Below are 20,527 nucleotides of genomic sequence, written 5' to 3' on the forward strand. Positions count from 1 at the left end.
TACTTGGGGGTAATATGCAGTCCTCATGATGTGTTATAAGAATATTATTTAAATTTCTCAAATTAGACTTCAGTTGAATTTGATGACTCAGGAACTAAAGGTTATTATTTACGTAGAGTGAATACGTTAAGAAACTTATTTCCTATTGTTATTGTCAAGGGTCTGTTTATTAAATGCCAATAAAAGCTCTCATTCAAACTGTTCTTTCCTGTCTTGCAGGCTTGTATGAATTTTAATGACAGTGGGGCTTGTGTCACGCAGTGTCCACAGACTTCAGTTTACAATCCTGCCACCTTCCAGATGGAAAACAACCGAGACGGCAAATACACCTATGGTGCTTTTTGTGTCAAAAAGTGCCCGCGTAAGTTACAGGAGGAGGGCTGCCTTTGTTCCATGAAGGGCAACTGTTTCAAAGTCTTTAAAAATAATAATTGCAAAGCATGCCAAATGTACGGTGAAGTTAATGATGAGAAAGCACCCTATTTTCTTCAACAGCAATATATTGGAAGTTATAACTTACTCTAAGAATGGCATTGTTGAATGCTGACATTTTAATAACACCCTATAACTTAGAGCCAAAAATCCATGATAAATGTTTTGGTTTGTGTGGTCAAAATCTCAGCTTCCATCCAGCAGCAGATGTCAAATATGGAGCAGATTCTAACATTTCCTTTCTTTAAACAAAGTCTCATTTTCATTTCCCCTCAAACATAAGTGGAATTTTTTTTATGTTTGACCTTTTCTTGAAATTCAAGTGTGTGGTTTGGTAATGTGAGTCAGAACAGGCTCATTGCTATCAAGGCACATTAAAATATTGCTCCCAACTCCCAACATTACAATGGCTACCGAGGAGGTTTCAGTCGGTTGAAAATATAAATGCCTTTCAGGTACAGACTGTTAAACTGGATTACTAAAACTATTTATATGGACTGTTCCCAGTGGGAGTAGTGCAGAGTAAGTGGCTAAAATAATGTCTTTCCGATAGATCCTAATGATGATTTCTTCTGACCCCCTGAGGCCAACCACCCACTGCCAGTGAAGATAGCAAGCATTATCACATTGCCAGAGCATTTAGCATGTTCTGTTGCTGCGTAGGCCTGCGCAAGTGGATGTAAACTGAAAGCATGCAAACAACCCTTTACATGTTCTCATTTCAATAACATCTTAGGGGATCACATATACTTGATATTTGAATATTTTGGGGTTTAAGGGTATAATCTTTTAAACATCAATTAAAGAAAATGAGGGGGGATCTGTGTAAGTTTGGGGGGATCTGTGAGTTTGTTAAGGATGGGCTAGTATAATTGTCCATTGACTTAAGTGATGGAATAGATGTGTAGAAATGGACATTGCAAAACAAACAACCCAGTTTTTTTCACAGCACCTGCAATCACACACAGTGCCTTTCAGTGTAGTCACTGAATGATGTGCATATTATGTGTGAAATTATTCTTTCTTGACAATCTTTCCCAATTTCATTGTTGTGTTGCATTTTTTTCTGATGTAAGTAGCTCTGAGCATGCTACAAGCAGAAAAGTATGGTGCATGTACTGTAATAATATCCAAGAAGTGAAAGCAGTGCTAGAAACTGAGATATGAAAGCTAGGAGCTAAATGGCACCTTAAATCTAGGTTATGGGTGCAACAATGAAATGTCCAGGCTCAGTCTTTTATAACAAGAATACGAAGCTGAAGATGAAGGAACTACAGCTAAGTTATTATGTTCATTTTTCACGTGGTCTAGTCCTTCCCCTGCCCCCCCCTAATATTCTTGAGAAGGTCTCCTCTCCAGTCTTTAGATAGTAGCTGGAAGTGGGGAGACAGAAAAAGGTTCTCCTTTCCTTCCACTCTGCAGTTTTAATCTGAAATCTTAGGCGCAGTACAGCGCCCAGAGCTGAGAAACTGCTCACAGTAATGAAATTCCCTGTCGCAAAATGCACCTAGAACAATGGGAGTTTCGAATACTGAGCGAAAGGCAGTGCCCATTATTCTGTCCCTCATATTTTTTTTTATTCACAACAACCCTGTGAGGCAAGTTAGCTTGGGAGATAGTGGCTGGCCGAGGCCACTCAGAGAGCTTCCTTACCCATTTGAAGCTGAGTCTTTCCAGTCCTAGGCTGACACTCTCAACACTAGGCCACATTTGCAGAGCAAGCAGCACCTGCTGAAATCCCCTCTTCTCCATAATTATTAACGGTGCAAGAAGTACAAGGTGCTACCCTAGTTATGTGAAGCAGCTATAGACATATGTTTTGCATGCATCAGGTTCAATCCCTGTCATTTCCAGTAAAAGGGGCATTTCATTGTAAGGTTGGAAAAAATCCCTGCCTAAAAAGCTTGAAGAGGCACTGCCAGTCAGAGCAGAGAGTACTAGATTAGACAAACTAATGATCTGGCTTGCTGTACAATATCTTCATATTACCATGGATCCCAGAACCTGGTGTGCTTTGTCGGCACCAGCATAATAAGCTAGAATCAGGGGAAACTTTGACAGTTAGTTGTAATGATTTGTGGTTAAGTAAAAAAAGGTATGGGGCGCGGGTGGTGCTGTGGGTTAAACCACAGAGCCTAGGACTTGCCGATCAGAAGGTTGGCAGTTCAGATCCCCGCAACGGGGTGAGCTCCTGTTACTTGGTCCCAGCTCCTGCCAACCTAGCAGTTCGAAAGCACATCAAAGTGCAAGTAGATCAGTAGGTACCGCTCCGGCAGGAAGGTAAACAGCGTTTCCGTGCGCTGCTCTGGTTCGCCAGAAGCGGCTTAGTCATACTGGCCATATGACCCGGAAGTTGTATGCCGGCTCCCTCGGCCAATAAAGCGAGATGAGCGCCGCAACCCCAGAGTCGGCCACGACTGGACCTAATGGTCAGGGGTCCCTTTACCTTTACCTTAAAAAAATATATACATAAGTTTATTATTATTTTTTTATACTAGAGCAGCATTTTGCTAACTAGTTGTGGAAATGAATCCCACATTTAGTATGCCTAAAAATATACATTCCCATTTGGTCGTTGTTTTGAAATTTAATTGCTATTATCTACAAAATTGAATATCCAGATACCTTCTTTTCTTTCTTTCTTTTTTGTCTGTATGAGCATAAGACTGAGATAATTCAAAGCATCTTTTATTTTATCCAGTGGTTGGTATACCAGCTTGGCTGTGACCGTGTATCCTTTGATGCTAAAATAACATTTCAAACATTTTCCAGAATACAAACCTCATTAAGATGGAGTTACAGCGTCAGCATCTCAAGGGAAATGAAACTTTTAAAGAATGTTGAAATTAGCAACAACATAAAGCAACAGGGATACAGGAGAATGTGAGCTTAGAGAAAACTTCAAAAGATAAAATGCAGTTCTGAGACAAATACATAAAAATGATTCTTGAATGCAGTAGCAGAAAAGAGGGACCCACATCCCATTTCCCCCAACACCTCTCTGTTTTAAAAAGGGATGCTCAGAATATCCATTGTGTGATGCTTGTAGATGGTTTTCTTTTCAATAATATACTTTCCTCTTTTTTTACCTCCTTCTAGATAACTTTGTGGTTGATATCAGCTCTTGTGTGCGTGCCTGTCCCAGCCCCAAGATGGAAGTTGAAGAAAACGGCATTAAGACATGTAAACCATGCACTGACATTTGCCCTAAAGGTAGGCTGCTCTTCATTATACTTCTGACCTTGTGTGCTGTGCATTGCCATGACATAAAGCAAGGAACTAATTTGGAAATGGCATGAAACTAGTGAAACCTGGATGCAGTATGGGGCAGGCTATGATTGCTCTCCTTGGAACTGGGATACTGATCTCTGTGGGCAGTCTGGTGGCAGGTATGGAGATCCTGTCATAAGGTGTTTCCTCATTTAGCCCACTAGAGTAGCGTTCCTCAAGAGCTGAAACCCACTTGGATTCCCAGCCTGAAACACGGGACCCACTTCTGAGCTAGGGAGGGTGCAAAGCTTGACCTTAGCCCAAAGGTGGCAACTGCATTGTGAACCTTTTCTCTTTTGTGTGTACATTGCTCCACTGTGCCTCCTCCCCTTGTCCCTGCAAGGAAGACATGAAGCAGCGCAGCAGCAGTGCGTGTCCAGTATTTGAGTTGAGAGGGGGAGGAGGCCTCCTTCCCCAGGAAAAAAATGGGGGGGGGGGGAGAGAATCATAGAATCATAGAGTTGGAAGAGACCACAAGGGCCATCAAGTCTAACCCCCTGCCAAGCAGGAAAATAGTGCCACAGAATAGTGCCACAGTTGGTCCATAAGTGTCAAGGTGGGAGTTGGGAGCAAGACAGCAATAATTCACAATGTGTCAGTGAAGTTATCTAAAAAGCTCAGGCCAAGTGATCACAGCAGCTCTTCCCAGTAGGTCTGGTTGCAATGAGGCAGATGTGAGTTGAAGGCCTTCCCACCACTCTCTAAGGTGTCTCCTCCCCCAGGTCATTTCCCAGCAACCTGAGGCTGCTTGTCTGGTCTCTCTTTGCTCCTCCCTCTTCATTCCTCTTCATGTTGGACTCTTTGCTCCTCCCTCTTCTTGGACTCGATGGCCCTTGTGGTCTATTCCAACTCTATGATTCTATGTTCTGGGAGACAGGACCTGCCCATCGCAGGAGGGCGAGAAATCCTGGCTTCCTCATCAGCCTGACTTATCTCTGCCTCTTGGCTCCCCTTCTCTCCAGACTCTGATTCTGGGCTGCTCTCTGCCCTAGCCTAATCCTGCTCACTAAACCCTGTTACCTCTTCTGCTTCTGACACAGCCTCCTCTCAGTCTGCTCCCTCTTCTCCCTCTGACCTCACACTGTCCAATCCCCTGGCTCTGAGCCTTCTTCCCTTGGGGGTTCCCATGCAGTGCCTCCCACCACTCTGGTGCATCCAGCCAGTCCATAACCCGCCTCTTGAAGATCAATAGGCTAGAACAGGGTTGGCTAATCTGTGTCCCTCTAATGTTGTGAACCACCCTGAGATCTCGGGCAGTATACAAATTTAATAAGTAAATAAATAAGGTTGTCAAAACAGCTTCAATCATCACTGACCATTGGCTGGGCTGGGACTGGTGGGAGCCCAACAAAATATGTAAGGCTACAGTTTGGGACGCGGGTGGTGCTGTGGTCTAAACCACTGAGCCTAGGACTTGCCAATCAGAAGGTTGGCAGTTTGAATCCCTGTGAAGCTCCTGTTGTTCGAAGCTCCTGTTGTTCAGACCCAGCTCCTGCCAACCTAGCAGTTTGAAAGCACGTCAAAGTGCAAGTAGATAAATTGGTATCGCTCCGGCAGGAAAGTTAACAGCGTTTCCGTGCGCTGCTTTGGTTTCTCCAGAAGCAGCTTTGTCATGCTGGCCACATGACCAAGAAGCTGTCTGCGGACAAATGCCGGCTCCCTCGGCCAGTAAAGTGAGATGAGTGCCTCAACCCCAGAGTCATCCACAACTGGACTTAGCAGTCAGTTTACCTTTACCTTACCTTTACCTTAGCAGTCAGTTTACCTTTACCTTACAGTTAGCCACCCCAGCACTGGAGGATACAACCCTGCCCACGCAGAAGGATATAACCAGAGAGCTCTTCTAGCTTTAGAGTACGGGTGTCAGAATACAACTGGGCATAATAGCAACCCGGGTTTTTCTTGTTCCCAACAAAACAGTGGTGTGGAGGGCATGTAAAATGCAGCACAGGTGAGTGAATTGAATCCTCCCTCCATCTGTAGCCTCCCACCAGAAATTGCTATTTTTAGCCATTTTCACCCCAGCAGGGATTACTTCCAGTTTTGGAGCACAACTGTGGGGGGGGGAAAATATTTTTAAAACTAGGCTTTAGGGGTGAAGGGAGGTTGCTTGCTGATGGAGATTGTTCATCTCAGCCTTCTCCCAAGCTGTGCTTTAAATTGCTCCCCACTCAGAAACTTCATAGGAATTTGGCAGCAGATCTGTTTGGCCCTCAAGTCTAAGACGCCTGAGGCTCCCCTATACAACTCATAACAGCACCTGCACATAATTTTGAAGGTCTGAAAGTCACATGTGCCAGAGTGGCTTCCTACAGAACTAGTAAATTCCCTGTTGAAATTGTGTTAGCTTCCTGGGATTTTAAGCCCCTGCCATTGAGGTAAACTTTGTGTTTTCCATGTATGCAATACAGTTCCCATATATGTAAAGTGTCATTGATTCAGCGTGCTTGTTTCAAACCCTAACCGTTGGGGATTTATTGAACGGTGTTAATCCATCTTCATTTACCTGCTTCCTGAACTGAGATATGGAACTGAAGGAGATAACAAATGTTATCTACTCCAAGCTTTAAAACGAAGACAGGCTATATACCCATATCCATGTAATAAAATCATTTCTTTTTAGACATCCACACAACATTAAGCTGTGTTAGCTCTCATGGAAGGAATATGCCTATTTTAGTCTAGTTTTATGTCTTCCATGGTAAAATACCGCAGAGGAAAACCCAATTGTGGAGGTTAAAGAAATGTGCAGGCTTTTAATAGGAGCTTCAGATTCGTTTTTTGTTTTTGTTTTTTAAAAGGACTTTTGGTATCAGCATGCTCTGAAATGTATCATAATGCTTACTGGTATAGATCATTTCTAATATTTAGCTTGAGGACCTTAAAAACCTTTTATAGCCATACTTCTTTGACCCAGTTCTCACCCAGGTGGCAGAGCTATATCTGGGCTAAAGTACTTAGAGACTGCAGGTGGGATCGTGCATAAATGAATGTTCCCCATTAAACTGCCATGGCTATACAAAAAGAACTACAGTATTGAGGGGAATGCTATATATGAACATAAGAAGCTGTTTTATACGGATTCACATCAGTGGTTTGTATGGCCCAGTATGCCCTACTCAGCTCAGGAGAGGTCTTATCCAACGCTGGTGCCTGAAAGCCTGGTCTTTTTTGCATGCTAAGTATGCGATCTACACCTGTCCTCTCCCTTTTGCTAAGATTCCTCTCCTTGGTGTGTAGTTTTCTATCGGAATATCTTGGTATGGAGGAATTATATGAGCCCTACTTGCAGATACAAGCAGCCCAGCCCAGATCCACCTGAAGGAGAACTTGGTCCCATTTATTAGTGGTGTCATGTTTGGCTTTTCTGATCCAGGTACTGTGAAAAAGGAAGGTGTTCTGAGACTCAGGTTCCCAGGGGCAGATAATTCCTTTCTCATGCAGCAGAAGAAGGAATACAGAGGAGAAACATGTAGACTCTAGTGACAGCAACTTGGCACTTTGCCTTCCCAGCATCTAGCTTGTCTACAGAACTACAACGGGTGATGTCTAACTATGGCATACTCGAGATAGACCCATTGAAACCAATGGACAGGTAACAGAAGCCCATTCAGGGTCTGCTCTGAGCATGACAGGATTCAACAAAGCTGTTGCATATGGAATGAGGTCTGCTTGCACAGTGGGACTTTCCTCCTCTTCTCCTCCTGTGGGAAACTCTTCACAAACTAAACCTGTTTTGGAGAGTTGTGGGGAAACCCAGAACAGGCTTAGGGGGCTTGGGGGGAACTGCACAGCAGCGGAGAAGGGGACCAACGAGCAGAAGTGATGGGACCTTTAGTCCATAACATCTGAAGGGCACCTTGTTGGTAGACTGTGCATGTGTAGCCATGCTCACCACAGTATATGGGAACAGGGTAGGTGTGTCACATCTGCCTGCAACATCTGGTTAGGCTCATGTGAACACAGACAAATGTGCATAGACGTAGGTTCTGCATGCACAGGCATCGGCTACCCTGCATTCAACCAATCCAAGTGGCTTTCAAATAAGTTTTAACTTTTGTGACCTAACACTTTTCTATACAGACATACATGTTTAGATCTCTAATGTAACAAAATGGATTTGAGCATCTTGAGCTGCTGCTGGGCTTGTCACGATGAACCATTGTAGTTTTATTCTAGGTAAGAGGCATTGTGAGGGTTTGATTAGCTGCTTGTGCGTGAAAACGTGCTCCCTCAGAGTTTGTGCGACCCCACAAACCTCCGTGTGTGACGGAGCTCCTCAGACATGTCTGCTCTAGTCACTAGTAGAGTCCGACAGTGGCTGTCTGCGGAAGCGTTTCCAGCAAAGAAGTTCCTTAACGGAAACGCGTCTCCTGGACTCACGGCGTGACAGTTTCCTGCGAGGTGTGGGTCTCCCTATGGGAGACTCCGATACCTCCCCACTGTTCTCGCTGGAAGCCTCCCTGAGCCCTCCCTCCTGCTCGCATTCCCTCAGAGACCCACTCCTCCCCCTGCTGGTCCCTGCTTCAGCAGTTGAGTCTCTTTCATCCTGCCTGAGTCCCTCCACCACCTGATGCTCTGATGGCAGTTCCCTGACATCCACCTCCCCTCCAGGGCCCCCCTCACCCCCTCCCAATTCCTCCCCCCTGGGAGGTGAAGGGCTAAAACCCCGAAACGAATCTTCCTCATCTTCTGACGTCTCGAACAATTCTCTCCATCGATCGTCGTCCTGGCCAGCTGAATCCTCCTCCTCTTCAGAATCTGGGAACCCCTCCAACTCCTCTTCCTCGTCGGTGGTGGCAAAGTATTCCCTTCGGAACCTCGCTACAGGCTGAGGTTTACGTGGGAACCTCTGATGAAAAGTCTCTATTAAAACCTCGTCATTGACATCCTCTGCCCTAACCCAGGTGTTTTCCGACTCCGGTTCCCCTTCCCACATTACCAAATACTCTACTTGATCTCCCTTCCACCTGGAATCGAGGATCTCCGCTACATGGTAGCTGTGTTCCTTCTCCTCCATTGCTGGTCCCCTAGTGACCCTCCCCTCACTGTCTCCTCTATACGGTGACAGCAACGACCTGTGAAAAACTGGGTGCAGCTTCATGTGGTTCGGTAACCGGAGCCTGAAAGCCACTGGATTGACCTGCTGTATGACTTCAAACGGACCCAGCCTTTTGGGTCTTAATTTCTTACAACCTCCTTTGAATGGCAACCCTTGGGTTGACAGCCACACCTGGTCCCCCACCCTGATGCTTTCACCTTCCCTTCTGTTTTTGTCTGCCTGCCTCTTATATTCCTCCTTAGCCCTGTTTAAGTTGAGTTGGAGCTGGCGATGGATCGCTTCCATTTCTTCCACGAACTGTTCTGCAGCTGGAACGCTCCAGTTCTCCCCCTCCCCCCCTGGGAAGGCTCTGGGATGGCACCCGTGATTAGCCAAAAAGGGGCTCATCCCCGTGGACACGTTCTCTGCATTGTTGTAGGCAAATTCTGCCAACGCCAGCTTCTCCACCCAATCATTCTCTCTGTCATTAACATAACACCTCAAATATTGTTGGAGAACCCCATTTGCTCTTTCCGCCTGCCCGTTGGTCTCAGGATGACGGGCTGTCGAGAAATTAACCTCTACATGCAGTAAGCTCATGAGCTTCCTCCAGAACCTGGAAGTAAATTGTTTCCCTCGGTCTGAAACCACCCTCAAGGGGGCGCCATGCAACCTAAACACATTCTCTACAAACAATTTGGCGGTTTCTTCTGCTGTAACCGCATGTGAGCAGGCTATGAAGTGGGCCATTTTAGTTAACAGGTCTACTACAACCATGATGGCTGTTTTCCCTCTAGACCTTGGCAGATCAGTCATGAAATCTATTGCCACTGCTTCCCACGGTCTCTCAGGTGTGGGCAGTGGTTCTAATAAACCAGCCGGCGCCTGCCTCTCCCTCTTGGCTCTTTGGCATTGTTCACACCCTCTCACATACTCCCGCACATCTTCCCTGACCTTGGGCCACCAAAATTCCCTGGTAACCAGCCACATGGTTTTGTGTTGCCCAAAGTGCCCTGCTGTGGGGCTATCGTGCAGCTGCTTGAGTACCTTCTCCCTCAATTCCCCTTCAGGTATATATAACGCTCCCTTATAATACAATGCCCCATTTCTCTCCTCAAAACCACCGGATTTGTCTTCCTCCCCTCTGAGATCCCTGAGTTTCCCCTGGGCGTATGCATCCTGCACCGTACCCTCTACCAATTCCCTTTGCCCCACCAAAGTCGCCCCACACACCCAGCGGTCCTCTGGAATGATATGGGTTTCTTCGGGTGCTCCCTCCCCCTCCAAATATTCAGGTTTGCGTGAGAGAGCGTCCGCCCTAACATTCTCTGGGCCTGGCACATAACAAATCTCAAAGTTAAATTTGGAGAACTCTTGGGCCCATCTCAACTGCCTTTGGTTGAGCACTCGCGCCGTTCTCCAGTACTCTAGATTTTTATGGTCCGTGCACACTTGCACTTTATGTTGTGCACCAACTAGCAGATGCCTCCATCTCCGGAACGCCTCATGAATAGCAAGCAGTTCTCGGTCGTACACCGTGTAGTTCCTCTCGGATTTGTTCAGCTTCCGCGAGAAGAAGGCACACGGACGCCACTCTGACTCCTCCTTCCCCGGCTGCAGAAGAAGCACCGCCCCTATGGCTCTGTCAGATGCGTCTGTTTCAACCCTTAGCTTCTTTCGTAAATCCACATGCAGAAGTTGTTCTTCAGAGGCGAAGGCCCTTTTCAGTTCCTCAAACGCTCGCTCCGCCTCCGCCGTCCATACAAACTTCTTTTTACTGCTGAGACAGTCAGTGATGGGCGCCGTCAGATGGGCGAAGTTGCGGATGAACTTACGATAAAAGTTCCCAAACCCTAGGAACCTCTGCACATCCTTCTTGGTTTTGGGTGTTTTCCATTCCAGCACTGCCTGTACCTTGCCGGGATCCATGGCCAATCCCTTGTCTGACAGGCGGTACCCCAGGAATTCCACCTCCTTGGTATGGAACCGACACTTCTCCAGTTTGACCCACAGCCTGTTGGCTTGCAGTCTGCTCAACACTTCTCTGACGTCTCTCACATGTTGCTCCTCATTCTCAGAATACACCAACACATCATCTAGAAAGGCAACGCAATTCTTGTAGAGCAAAGGGCCCAGCACGTGGTTCATAAAAGATTGAAAACACGCGGAGCCGGCTTGTAATCCAAATGGCATAACGAGGTATTCAAACGCCCCCAAAGGGGTAAACATGGTGGTTTTCCATTCATCCCCTTTCCTTATGCGTATCAGGTTGTACGCCCCCCTTAGATCCAGCTTTGTGAAAATCTTTCCCTTCCTCACCCTGGTCAAAATATCATCAATTCTGGGCATAGGGAACGCCACCGGTTCAGTCACTGCATTCAGCCGCCTAAAATCACATACAAGTCTCGGCTTGTCCGCATTTTTTTTGTCCACAAAGAACACTGGGCTCCCCCCTGCTGCTTTGGACTCTCTGATGAAGCCTCTCTTCAGGTTCTTGTCAATGAACCCTCGCAACTCCTGCATTTCCCTGTCTGACATGGCATACAACTTGCCCACGGGAAGCTGTGCTCCAGGGAGTAAATTGATCTGACAATCAAAGGGTCTATGAGGTGGTAGTTGGTCAGCTTCCTTCTCGCTGAACACGTCGCTGAGATCTGCATACTGGGGTGGTACCTTCACCTTCCCCATTACTTCAGTCCCTGCTAGGGTGGCTTGGGCCCCTGCTGAACCCTTCTCCCCTTTGCAGTGTTCTAGGCAATGTGCTGAACCAAAGGACACCACTCTTTGATGCCAGCCAACCAGCGGATCATGTAGAGCTAGCCAGCTCATTCCCAAAATAATGGGAGCGCCTCCCAGGGTGGCCACATTAAACGCTATCAGTTCTGTGTGCCTTGCCACCCTCATTATCATTGGGACAGTCTGCAAGCGGACTCCTCCTCCCAACAACTCCCTGCCATCAATCGTGGTCACCTGCAGGGGGTTGCTTAAAGGGATGGTCTGTATCTGGTGTTCAGCAGCAAACTCCTTGCTCATAAAATTGCAGGAGCTGCCTGAGTCCAATAGCGCCTTTATTTTTAGGGGGTGCCCATTCTGCAGCTCTAGCGACACTTCAATCACTAGAGCAGGTCGAGGAGCTTCTGGCACGGGCACTTTCACTGCTCTTTGGCCTGGCTGCAGTGCCCCAATTGTGGCAACCAGGCGTTGGCTTTTACCTGCTCCGCTCCCCCTTCTTCTCCCCCCTCAACAGCTCCCACCATCCCTTGCCATTCCTTCCTCTGGGGGCAGACTCTGGCAAAGTGGCCTGGCTGTTGGCAGAGATAGCATTTCCGGGGGCCCTTTCCCTCCTTCTTAGCTCCCTCGCTGGTTTTTGAAAATGCGCGCGCGCGCGCTGTTCCGATTTCCATCGGCTCTGCCGGCGGGAAAGCTGGCTCAGGAATGTCTGGAATGCGGAACTCCTTCCAACGTTCCCCTCTCCCTTCCCGCCTCTCCAAGGCTCTTTCCTCCTGCCGCGCTCCTATGGTCAGCGCAGATTTGGTCAGCTGATCCATAGACTCCGCCCTGGGGCTCCGTGCCAGCTCGTCTTTCACCCCCGAAGAAAGACCTTCTTCAAATAGCATTTGAACGGGTGCCGCCGATAAATCCCAACTCAGTCTGTGAATCAGCATGGTAAACTCAGTCCAATATTCACGGACAGATCGACTTCCCTGCTTACAAGCCATTAGCTGTCTGCGCACCACCCCTTCCTCAATATCGCTGGAAAACATGATATCCATTGCACGAAAGAACTTCATTGTGTCCTTTAGTATGTCATTGTGCGTTGCCATTAGGGGTCGAACCCAGTCTCTAGCCCCTTTCTCAAGATGCCCAATTACAAAAGCAACTCGCGATTCCTCATCAGGGAACTCATCGAACTGCACATTAAGGGCATATTGCATCTCTGTCCTAAAAGCATGGTAGTCCTTGGGGTCCCCCCCAAATTTCTGCACCAATCCTGGTACCTTTCTGGGGAATTGAGTGGCTCTCCCCTTCTTGTCTGCATCCTGAGCCCTTCTCTCCTCCAGCCTCGCCGTCTGCAGGGCCAGTTGAACCTCCAACGCTCGGTATCTATCTTCCAAGCTTGGACCAGCTCCAGCCCCTGCTCCTCCGGTTCCGGTTGGTTCGCTCATGATGCCTTCTCTTGCACAGGCAGCGTACAAAGACTGTCGGACTGCTGTGAGGGTTTGATTAGCTGCTTGTGCGTGAAAACGTGCTCCCTCAGAGTTTGTGCGACCCCACAAACCTCCGTGTGTGACGGAGCTCCTCAGACATGTCTGCTCTAGTCACTAGTAGAGTCCGACAGTGGCTGTCTGCGGAAGCGTTTCCAGCAAAGAAGTTCCTTAACGGAAACGCGTCTCCTGGACTCACGGCGTGACAGTTTCCTGCGAGGTGTGGGTCTCCCTATGGGAGACTCCGATACCTCCCCACTGTTCTCGCTGGAAGCCTCCCTGAGCCCTCCCTCCTGCTCGCATTCCCTCAGAGACCCACTCCTCCCCCTGCTGGTCCCTGCTTCAGCAGTTGAGTCTCTTTCATCCTGCCTGAGTCCCTCCACCACCTGATGCTCTGATGGCAGTTCCCTGACAGGCATCTTTCCGGAACAATTTTATAAAGAAATATTTGAGGCAAGGGACAGTTCTTTAGTTGGTTCGTCTTAGCCTTTGTAAAGCAGAGAAACAGAAAGAGAAAAGTAAGTAGTAAACCATTCTAGGAAGTAGGACAAATTAATATTAACCAGGTCCCATTGCCTAGGCTTGAGTTCCTTCCTTTTTAGAGGTAGCACATGGTTCTGGTGGTGCTCACCTGCCAGGCTTCCTGCTTTCTCCCGCATGGTTGGTATCACTGCATTTGAACATCAGATCAGACTCCTAGCACTGCTGTCATAAAAATAAAAATCTTTGAAACACACACTCCATAAGCACAGACACTTAGGCAGTTTAAAAATAATAATGGCTTGTTAGGCTACTCTCTAAGTATTCTAGCACCCTGTGGCCTCATGCCTTCATCAGCTTCAAGAGTGAAATAGGTAGGACTCAAATGGAAATTTCTGAAACATCTGAAATTAAAATGCACCCACAAGGAAGGGAGATGCTGGTCACAATCTGGGGAAATAGATGACTTTAGATGCTTGTGATTTCATCAGCATATGAAATTTAGTCATCACTATCTCCTTGGCTTCTTAGAACACAAACCCCTTTCCTATCTTTTTTCCTTTCTCACCGCCTGCAGACTATCTGTCTCCCTGCCCTTTGTCCTTGCATGAGGGATTTCCCAGCCTGCTTCCACATGGCCTTTCAGCTCCTCTACAATATTATCTTTAACTACGTCTCATATATAATCTGCTGTCCATAGATCTATGGGAGGGTTTTCTTTCCACTTGAACCTGTAGCTTCACAGAGTGTCAGCATTCTGTGACTGATCTTTGCTCCTCAGCCTGAGATGGACAGACGTTCCTTGCTCTCAGCCCAATTCCTGGAAAACAGGATTAATTACCCTTCCCCGCTGCCTCATTGATTTTAAGCCAGCGCAAGCACAATGGCGTAATGCACTCAGTGATTTACAAGAGATCCAAATATATGAATGCATATTTTTTACAAAGTTGTTTATTTTTACAGCATGTGATGGCATCGGTACAGGAAGTTTGATGTATGCCCAAACGGTAGACTCCAGCAACATTGACAAATTTGTCAACTGTACCAAGATCAATGGGAACCTTATCTTCCTTGTCACTGGGATTCATGGGTGAGTGCAGATAATTATAACATGCTGCATCTTAGTAACAGACCCACCTAGTTTGTTCATTTTCACTTTTTTGGTCCCTAAATGTTGGGATGGACTATCAGGCCAGCATTGCTTCTTCTGAGAATTGTATGAGATGGAGCTGTGTATTGTGCTCTTTCCAGCTTGGCCCAAATTTTCTGGTGGTATAGAGGATGGGATCCTATGACATAACAGTAATGTCTAAAGAGGCCTTTTGACTTCTAGATAGTGGGGTTGAAATCCAAGTTCTGCTCATTGCTAGCACGGCCTTTGCCTTTCTGTCTGTAGAATTTGATAAACCTGACCAAGACTGCTGAGGCACAATGTGAGCCCATGTTGAATGAATGAATGCTGTGGTGGGAAACTTATTGATCAGTCTCAGGGAAGACAAAGGGGCTTATAGAGGGCATGCAAGGACTTACAATAGCTTATTGCCTTTTTCAGTTCTTGCCTTTCTTGCATGCTGCATTATGAACAAAATAAACATTTGGAGCATCAATGCAAGTTCCACCTGTTTTTATCTCTCTGGACTCATCCAGACTTGCACTTATTCTGTACTTAGAAAGCACAAGTTCAAGCAGTTGTGCCATTGCCTCTCTGCTTTCCGTTGGAAAACCTGTACATTAGCAATAAATTGGGAAAAAACTCGATTGAAAACTCTGATTCAGTGGTCGAGGTCGGGTCTGCAAGGGCATGTCTGGAGGAGCCCTCTGTTCCTTTGTTCTGGCCTGTCATCTAGGGATGCTTCTGAATATTTTCCCATCCAGATTAGTTTCCAGATTTTGAGTTTCCAGATTACCTAATCTTGTTTCCAAAGTGGCATTGCGCTAACAATGTGTCATTTTTAATGTTGATTTGATTTCCTAATTTTTTTCCCACTGGGCATGTGAAGTTTGCTTCAGTGTTCAGTTTTTTGCCCCCCCCCCCCCTTCTTATAGTTTACCAATGTGCATCAGGGCCCATGTGCATTGATTACATCACTGTGCAAAAAGGAATCCTATTTTAATCATGTGATCACATAATGATGCCTTTTTGTGCTGATTTAATCAGTGTGGCTATGCACTACTGTGCATTGGTAACATGTAAGTAGAGAATGTGGGGTGGGTGCAAACTGCAAACAGCATCCAATTGTACATGTCCTAATCTGAAATTAATTTTAAGAATTAACCAAGTTGAATTTTAAGGCAAATGGGTCGAAAACATAGTGGAGCCATTTCAACAAAATAAGTGTAACACTGTTGTCAGGCATACAGATCTCCTACCTGCAGCCCTTCTTGTTGTGTCCAAAATGTCACGTGCCCTCCAGCTCCTGAAAGAGCATCACTCCTAATATACTGCCAGCATCACATTAAAGCAATATTTTAAATCATATGTTTTAGAGGGGATTAAAATTATTTAAATTTGGTCTTTAAAATATTATTGTTATGAAGTTTATGTGCAATCTTGAAGTTATAAGGAAAGTATAACTGAACTGCACATTATAAAAAGTTGACAGTGTAAAATGGTAACCTGGAATATATATTAGCTGTTCATAATGTCAATTTAGAGTATTTGAACATATTCTTGCATTCAGGATTAACTCTGTTATTCAACATTTAAATAACAGGGAACTTTCTAGTATATAATATTAGGGACTCACTTAATAGCTAATGTTAAAAAAATATCAATATATATTTAAACTTATTAAATCGAAGGCAGCCTTGAAACATTAGGAGGCTGCTTTATGCCAAGTTAAATTATTTGCCCATCTAACCCAAATTGTTTATGCTAATTGGAAGTGGCTCCCCCTGCTCTCAAAGAGAGGCCTTTCACATCACTATAATGCAGAAGAATGTGAACGATGTACTGTACCACAAATTTATTTTCCTGCACTTCTTTGTAAGAAGAGTCACCACCAAGGCTTTTTTTCAGCCAGAACTTGCTGGAACTCAGTTCTGGCCCCTCTCAGGTGGGCGCCATTGCCATTCAAAGAGAACAAGGGAGGTGTTCATAGTGAGTTCCGACACCTCTTTTTCTAGAAAAATAGCACTGGTCACAACCATAATCTACTAGTTCATTCATTAGGCAGGGAGTTTCCCTCAGGATAGCAGAACATGCCTTTAACCCCAATGTACAAATTTCTATTTTCAGTATCAAAAGTATATATACATGGACAAAGTTAGCCTATACCATGCTTCAAAGCCCCTTTCATGCCACTAATTTCAAGGTGCTCCATCAGCTACTGTCAGGTCTCGGGATTATTAGATTTGGAGCAGGAATGATCATTCTTGGTCGATTCCATAAACATGCTCAGGGTACTCATTTGGGTTCTTGGCTGGTTCCACACAACGTTTGTAAAGCAGGGAAATTAGAAGTTGTAAAAGGCCCCGCAAGCTGAGTCACTGCTGCATGCTGGGACAGAGAGGGAGAGGAGTGAGGCAGTGGCAAGGTCAGATCTGTGCAAATCCAGTGCTTCTGCCAACTTGGTTCAGGCTAATCCTGGGGCTGTTATTTAATTCAGTAATATATCTGATCACTGCAGTTTTTGCTGAAATTATTGTAAGCTATGTAAACTTCACTGGTGCTGCTATAGGTTGTCACTCAAGTTTTTGTCATTTGTTGGTTTGCAGTGCTAACCATAGTCTCAAACCCAACCTATTGTTTGAACTTCAAAACATACTGGCAAACTTTGGTTTAGGATAAGGATGAGCAGATTTACCATTACTTTATTGTTCTGTGGGTTCACTCTGCTCCATGCTGCACTCCTTGTGTTCTTTTTAACTGGGAAAAGTCTAAAATTATGGAGCTGGGAGTTGCACAGTTTACCACAACATCCAGGTTCTTTTGTTCTCCCCTTCTGTTGCCAATGCAAATGGGCATATTGAAAGGGCAGAATAAAAACCAACCTTGGTGTGCTTGTATGCATCAATAAATGCATCAATATTCTTTTGTGCTGTGCTTTATGCTGTATTCTGGGGGTACCTCATTAGGAAAAAAAAATTGAATCAACTGTACCTAAAGGCAAATCAATGTTTTCTTGTTGAGGCATTATATCTAGGTGGAGAACCTACACACTGTTAATGTAAAGGAGTGAAAAGGAAGGAAAGAAATATACCACCTGTGTATGGTGCTCTGAATGGAACAGTATACCGTATGTTTCCTAGTGCATCAGTTCCACTTTCAGAACAAGACCAGGTAATCTGGAACTCTGAAAGTTCTGCAGGTATTCAGCTGAAGTGAATTTGACAGGCACCCTTAGCTTAAAGCTACTTTCATTTTCCATCTGCTCCCCAGCCACACCATTCTGCTTATGGTACACTATTCTCCTGTGGCAAAGTAACAATGGTAAATACAGTGTGTAAATTAAGAAATCACATCAAGCTGTCCTTAGCAGAAGCCATTTCTTGTAATCCCCCTTCAAACTGTGGTTTCCAAGTCTGGTTTGTAGGATTTGTGAGTTCAGACATCACAGCAAAACACGATTTGAGTCACTCTGTCATGCCGTGCCTTTACTAAAGACGTGCACACAGGTTTGAACTTTTCATGCCTTGCCTTGAAGCAGACCCCCGCCTTTCCGCTGGCAGTCCTTTCTTGGGAGCTTCACACTGAGCAGAAAGTGTAATTAAAAACGATAATCCTGGATAAATCCTGGTTGCATGAAACAGATTGTAAGCCATGGTGGGGGGTGAGGGAGGCCTAAACCACAAGAATTAATTGTATAATATTTGGCTAATCCTTTGGGCTTTCTTTGAATATTCCATTTCCCTCCTGCTAACCTCACTATAAATTGTAAATGTAAAACTGAGTCCATGAGTCCTGTCTGCAAGTCTTGTCCAACTGTTTCCTATACTCTTTCTGGACTTCCGAAGGGCAGAAAAAGAGTTGCCTACTATGTGCCTCTCACAGTCTTCCAAGTGTGTTGTTATTATTATTTCTATAATCACAGGCTTGTACAAGAAAAGTAGAGCCTGACTCTAAAGGGTAATAAAAGTCATTTATTTGCATACTTTTCTGTGAAGGCTTCCCCATCCCAAAAATAGATGTGCACTTTTCACAGGATGCTTTTGCTTGCCTTTTTTTTATTTCAGGGTGTCCTACATTAATTGGCACAAGAGTCTTTGGCTTTTAAGACTGGCTGTGTCAAATCAGTTCAAAGCTTACTGAAAGGAGGCATAAGTCCTGCTCTCAAAACAAACCACACCTTAATCGCAAAGAGTGAGAACTGTTGCAGTGTAGTGACCAAGATTGTAAGTTGAAAGGAAAGAGAGAAGGATGCTTGCTCACATTCTTCCAATTTTAATATTCTTTCCAGAAGGTGCACCACCAAGCCACCTTTCCTCCATTTTTGATTTTCAGATTTTGTCCTAGTGGTTTTTCTTCAAATTCTCTTGCGAAATAAGCCAAACTATTTCCAGGACTTATTGCAAGCTAATTGGAGTCTCCAGACTCCACACACAAGCCTTCTCCCCTCTCTCAGCCACCCCTTTGCCTCCTTCCCCCTCCACACTGAGCCTCCATCCTGCCTCTTGCTAGCAGCCACCCCCATGTTCTCTTACCTTTCTCCACCATACCTGAAAAAGTCTGGAGAAGGAATTGGATAGGGCCTCAGAGGAAGTGTGTACCAGGTCATTTGGCCAAATAACAACCAGAAAATGTGTACATTGAAATGACCTACTATATTAGGGGTTCCTCCAAAATGACAGTCAAGTCACTGTCTCTGTGATCCATCTGTTGGGAGCTCTAAGCTCTGTTAGCAGTGCTCTCCTGGGCATCCACTTCAGGAAGAAGAAAGGCAAAGCTAGTTTTCTACTCTCAGGATATGGTGGGAATCCTTCACCATTCTTCCATATTCACATCTTGACAATGTGTCGTTATTCTCTTCCAGGGACCCCTATCACACAATAGAAGCAATTGACCCTCAGAATTTAAATGTCTTTCAAACAGTGAGAGAGATAACAGGTAACCTACAATTATGATACTACATCATTTGTGTTTTCCATTTTTTAGAAAAGCTACTGCTTACATAAATGAGCAGAGGTAACAGTGTAGCATGAAAAAGAGGTTTGTAGTACAAATTTTACTTCAACCATAAATTTACAAGATGGCAGTGAATATTGTTGTAGTGATTGCTGTAAGTGAAGTGGATTGAATATTTTAAAACAGCATATACATACAAATTATTATCCTCATCATCAACAACAATGTTATCATTCCCTTTCTCTGTGCTTTTAAGCTGGCTGTGTTGAAAGCTTACTACTGATCCACTGGTTTATCAAGGCAATGTCCTTAAGACGGTTGTTTCAGTGACAGGATGCTCTATTTCAGTGCACGTGGTAAAAGGCACAGGATGATGCCCTGTCAACTTGTGCTACTAAGGCAGTGTTTCCCAACCTTTTTTGGGCAAAGGCACACTTGTTTGATGAAAAAAATCTCGCGGCACACCACCATTACAGCCCCGTGACGTCAGCGCGCAGCGTCACGCCGGGAGGGACGCACGAAAGTGAAAGTTTTCAATTTTTTTCCCTCCCCCTTGCCGGGGAACCTCCAAGCTTTGGGGGTGGGGGGGGGAGGAGGCAGCAAAGCGAGGGACTGAGAGACGGCGGCAGCTGAGGCGGCGGCGGCTGTTGTGGTGGTGGCGGCGATAGCGGGCGGAGGAGGGGGCGGTGGCGGGGCCGAGGTGGCCGGCGGCGGCAGGGGAGGCGGCGGCGGGTGGAGCAGGAGGGCGGCCGAGGCCGGTGAGGGAGTAGGGTTGCCCGGGGCTTGAGGAGCCGTCGCCGGGAGTTGCTGCTGCTGTTGTTGCTGCTGCTGCCCGGACATGCCGGCCTCCTCCTCGTCCGCTGTCTCGCGCTCCTCCCTTTTGCACGCGCTGCCCCGCCACCGCCCCATTGGCTGGGTCCTGTCAGCTGATCCTGTGTTATTTCCTGTGTGTGTGTGTGAGGGGAGAATGGAGAGAGAAACCTCGGCACCACCACCGCGGAGCCGCCCCCGGCTCGACGCGGATCCTCTCCGCCG

At 45.9% G+C, this 20,527-nt stretch overlaps 1 protein-coding gene across 2 annotated transcripts in view; it reads left to right on the forward strand.

Moving 5' to 3' along the window:
* Positions 1-20,527, forward strand: part of ERBB4 (erb-b2 receptor tyrosine kinase 4) — a 796,937-nt gene that overhangs the window by 591,635 nt on the left and 184,775 nt on the right. For both annotated transcript variants that reach the window (XM_083472043.1, XM_083472044.1), the window contains 4 exons: positions 220-361; positions 3,532-3,645; positions 14,392-14,518; positions 19,401-19,474. In XM_083472043.1, coding sequence (XP_083328169.1) covers positions 220-361; positions 3,532-3,645; positions 14,392-14,518; positions 19,401-19,474 — 457 coding nt within the window. The remainder of the gene's footprint in view (positions 1-219; positions 362-3,531; positions 3,646-14,391; positions 14,519-19,400; positions 19,475-20,527) is intronic.

Source organism: Podarcis liolepis, assembly GCF_965112155.1.
Source record: "Podarcis liolepis genome assembly, chromosome: 1".
Taxonomy (NCBI): Eukaryota; Metazoa; Chordata; class Lepidosauria; order Squamata; family Lacertidae; genus Podarcis; species Podarcis liolepis.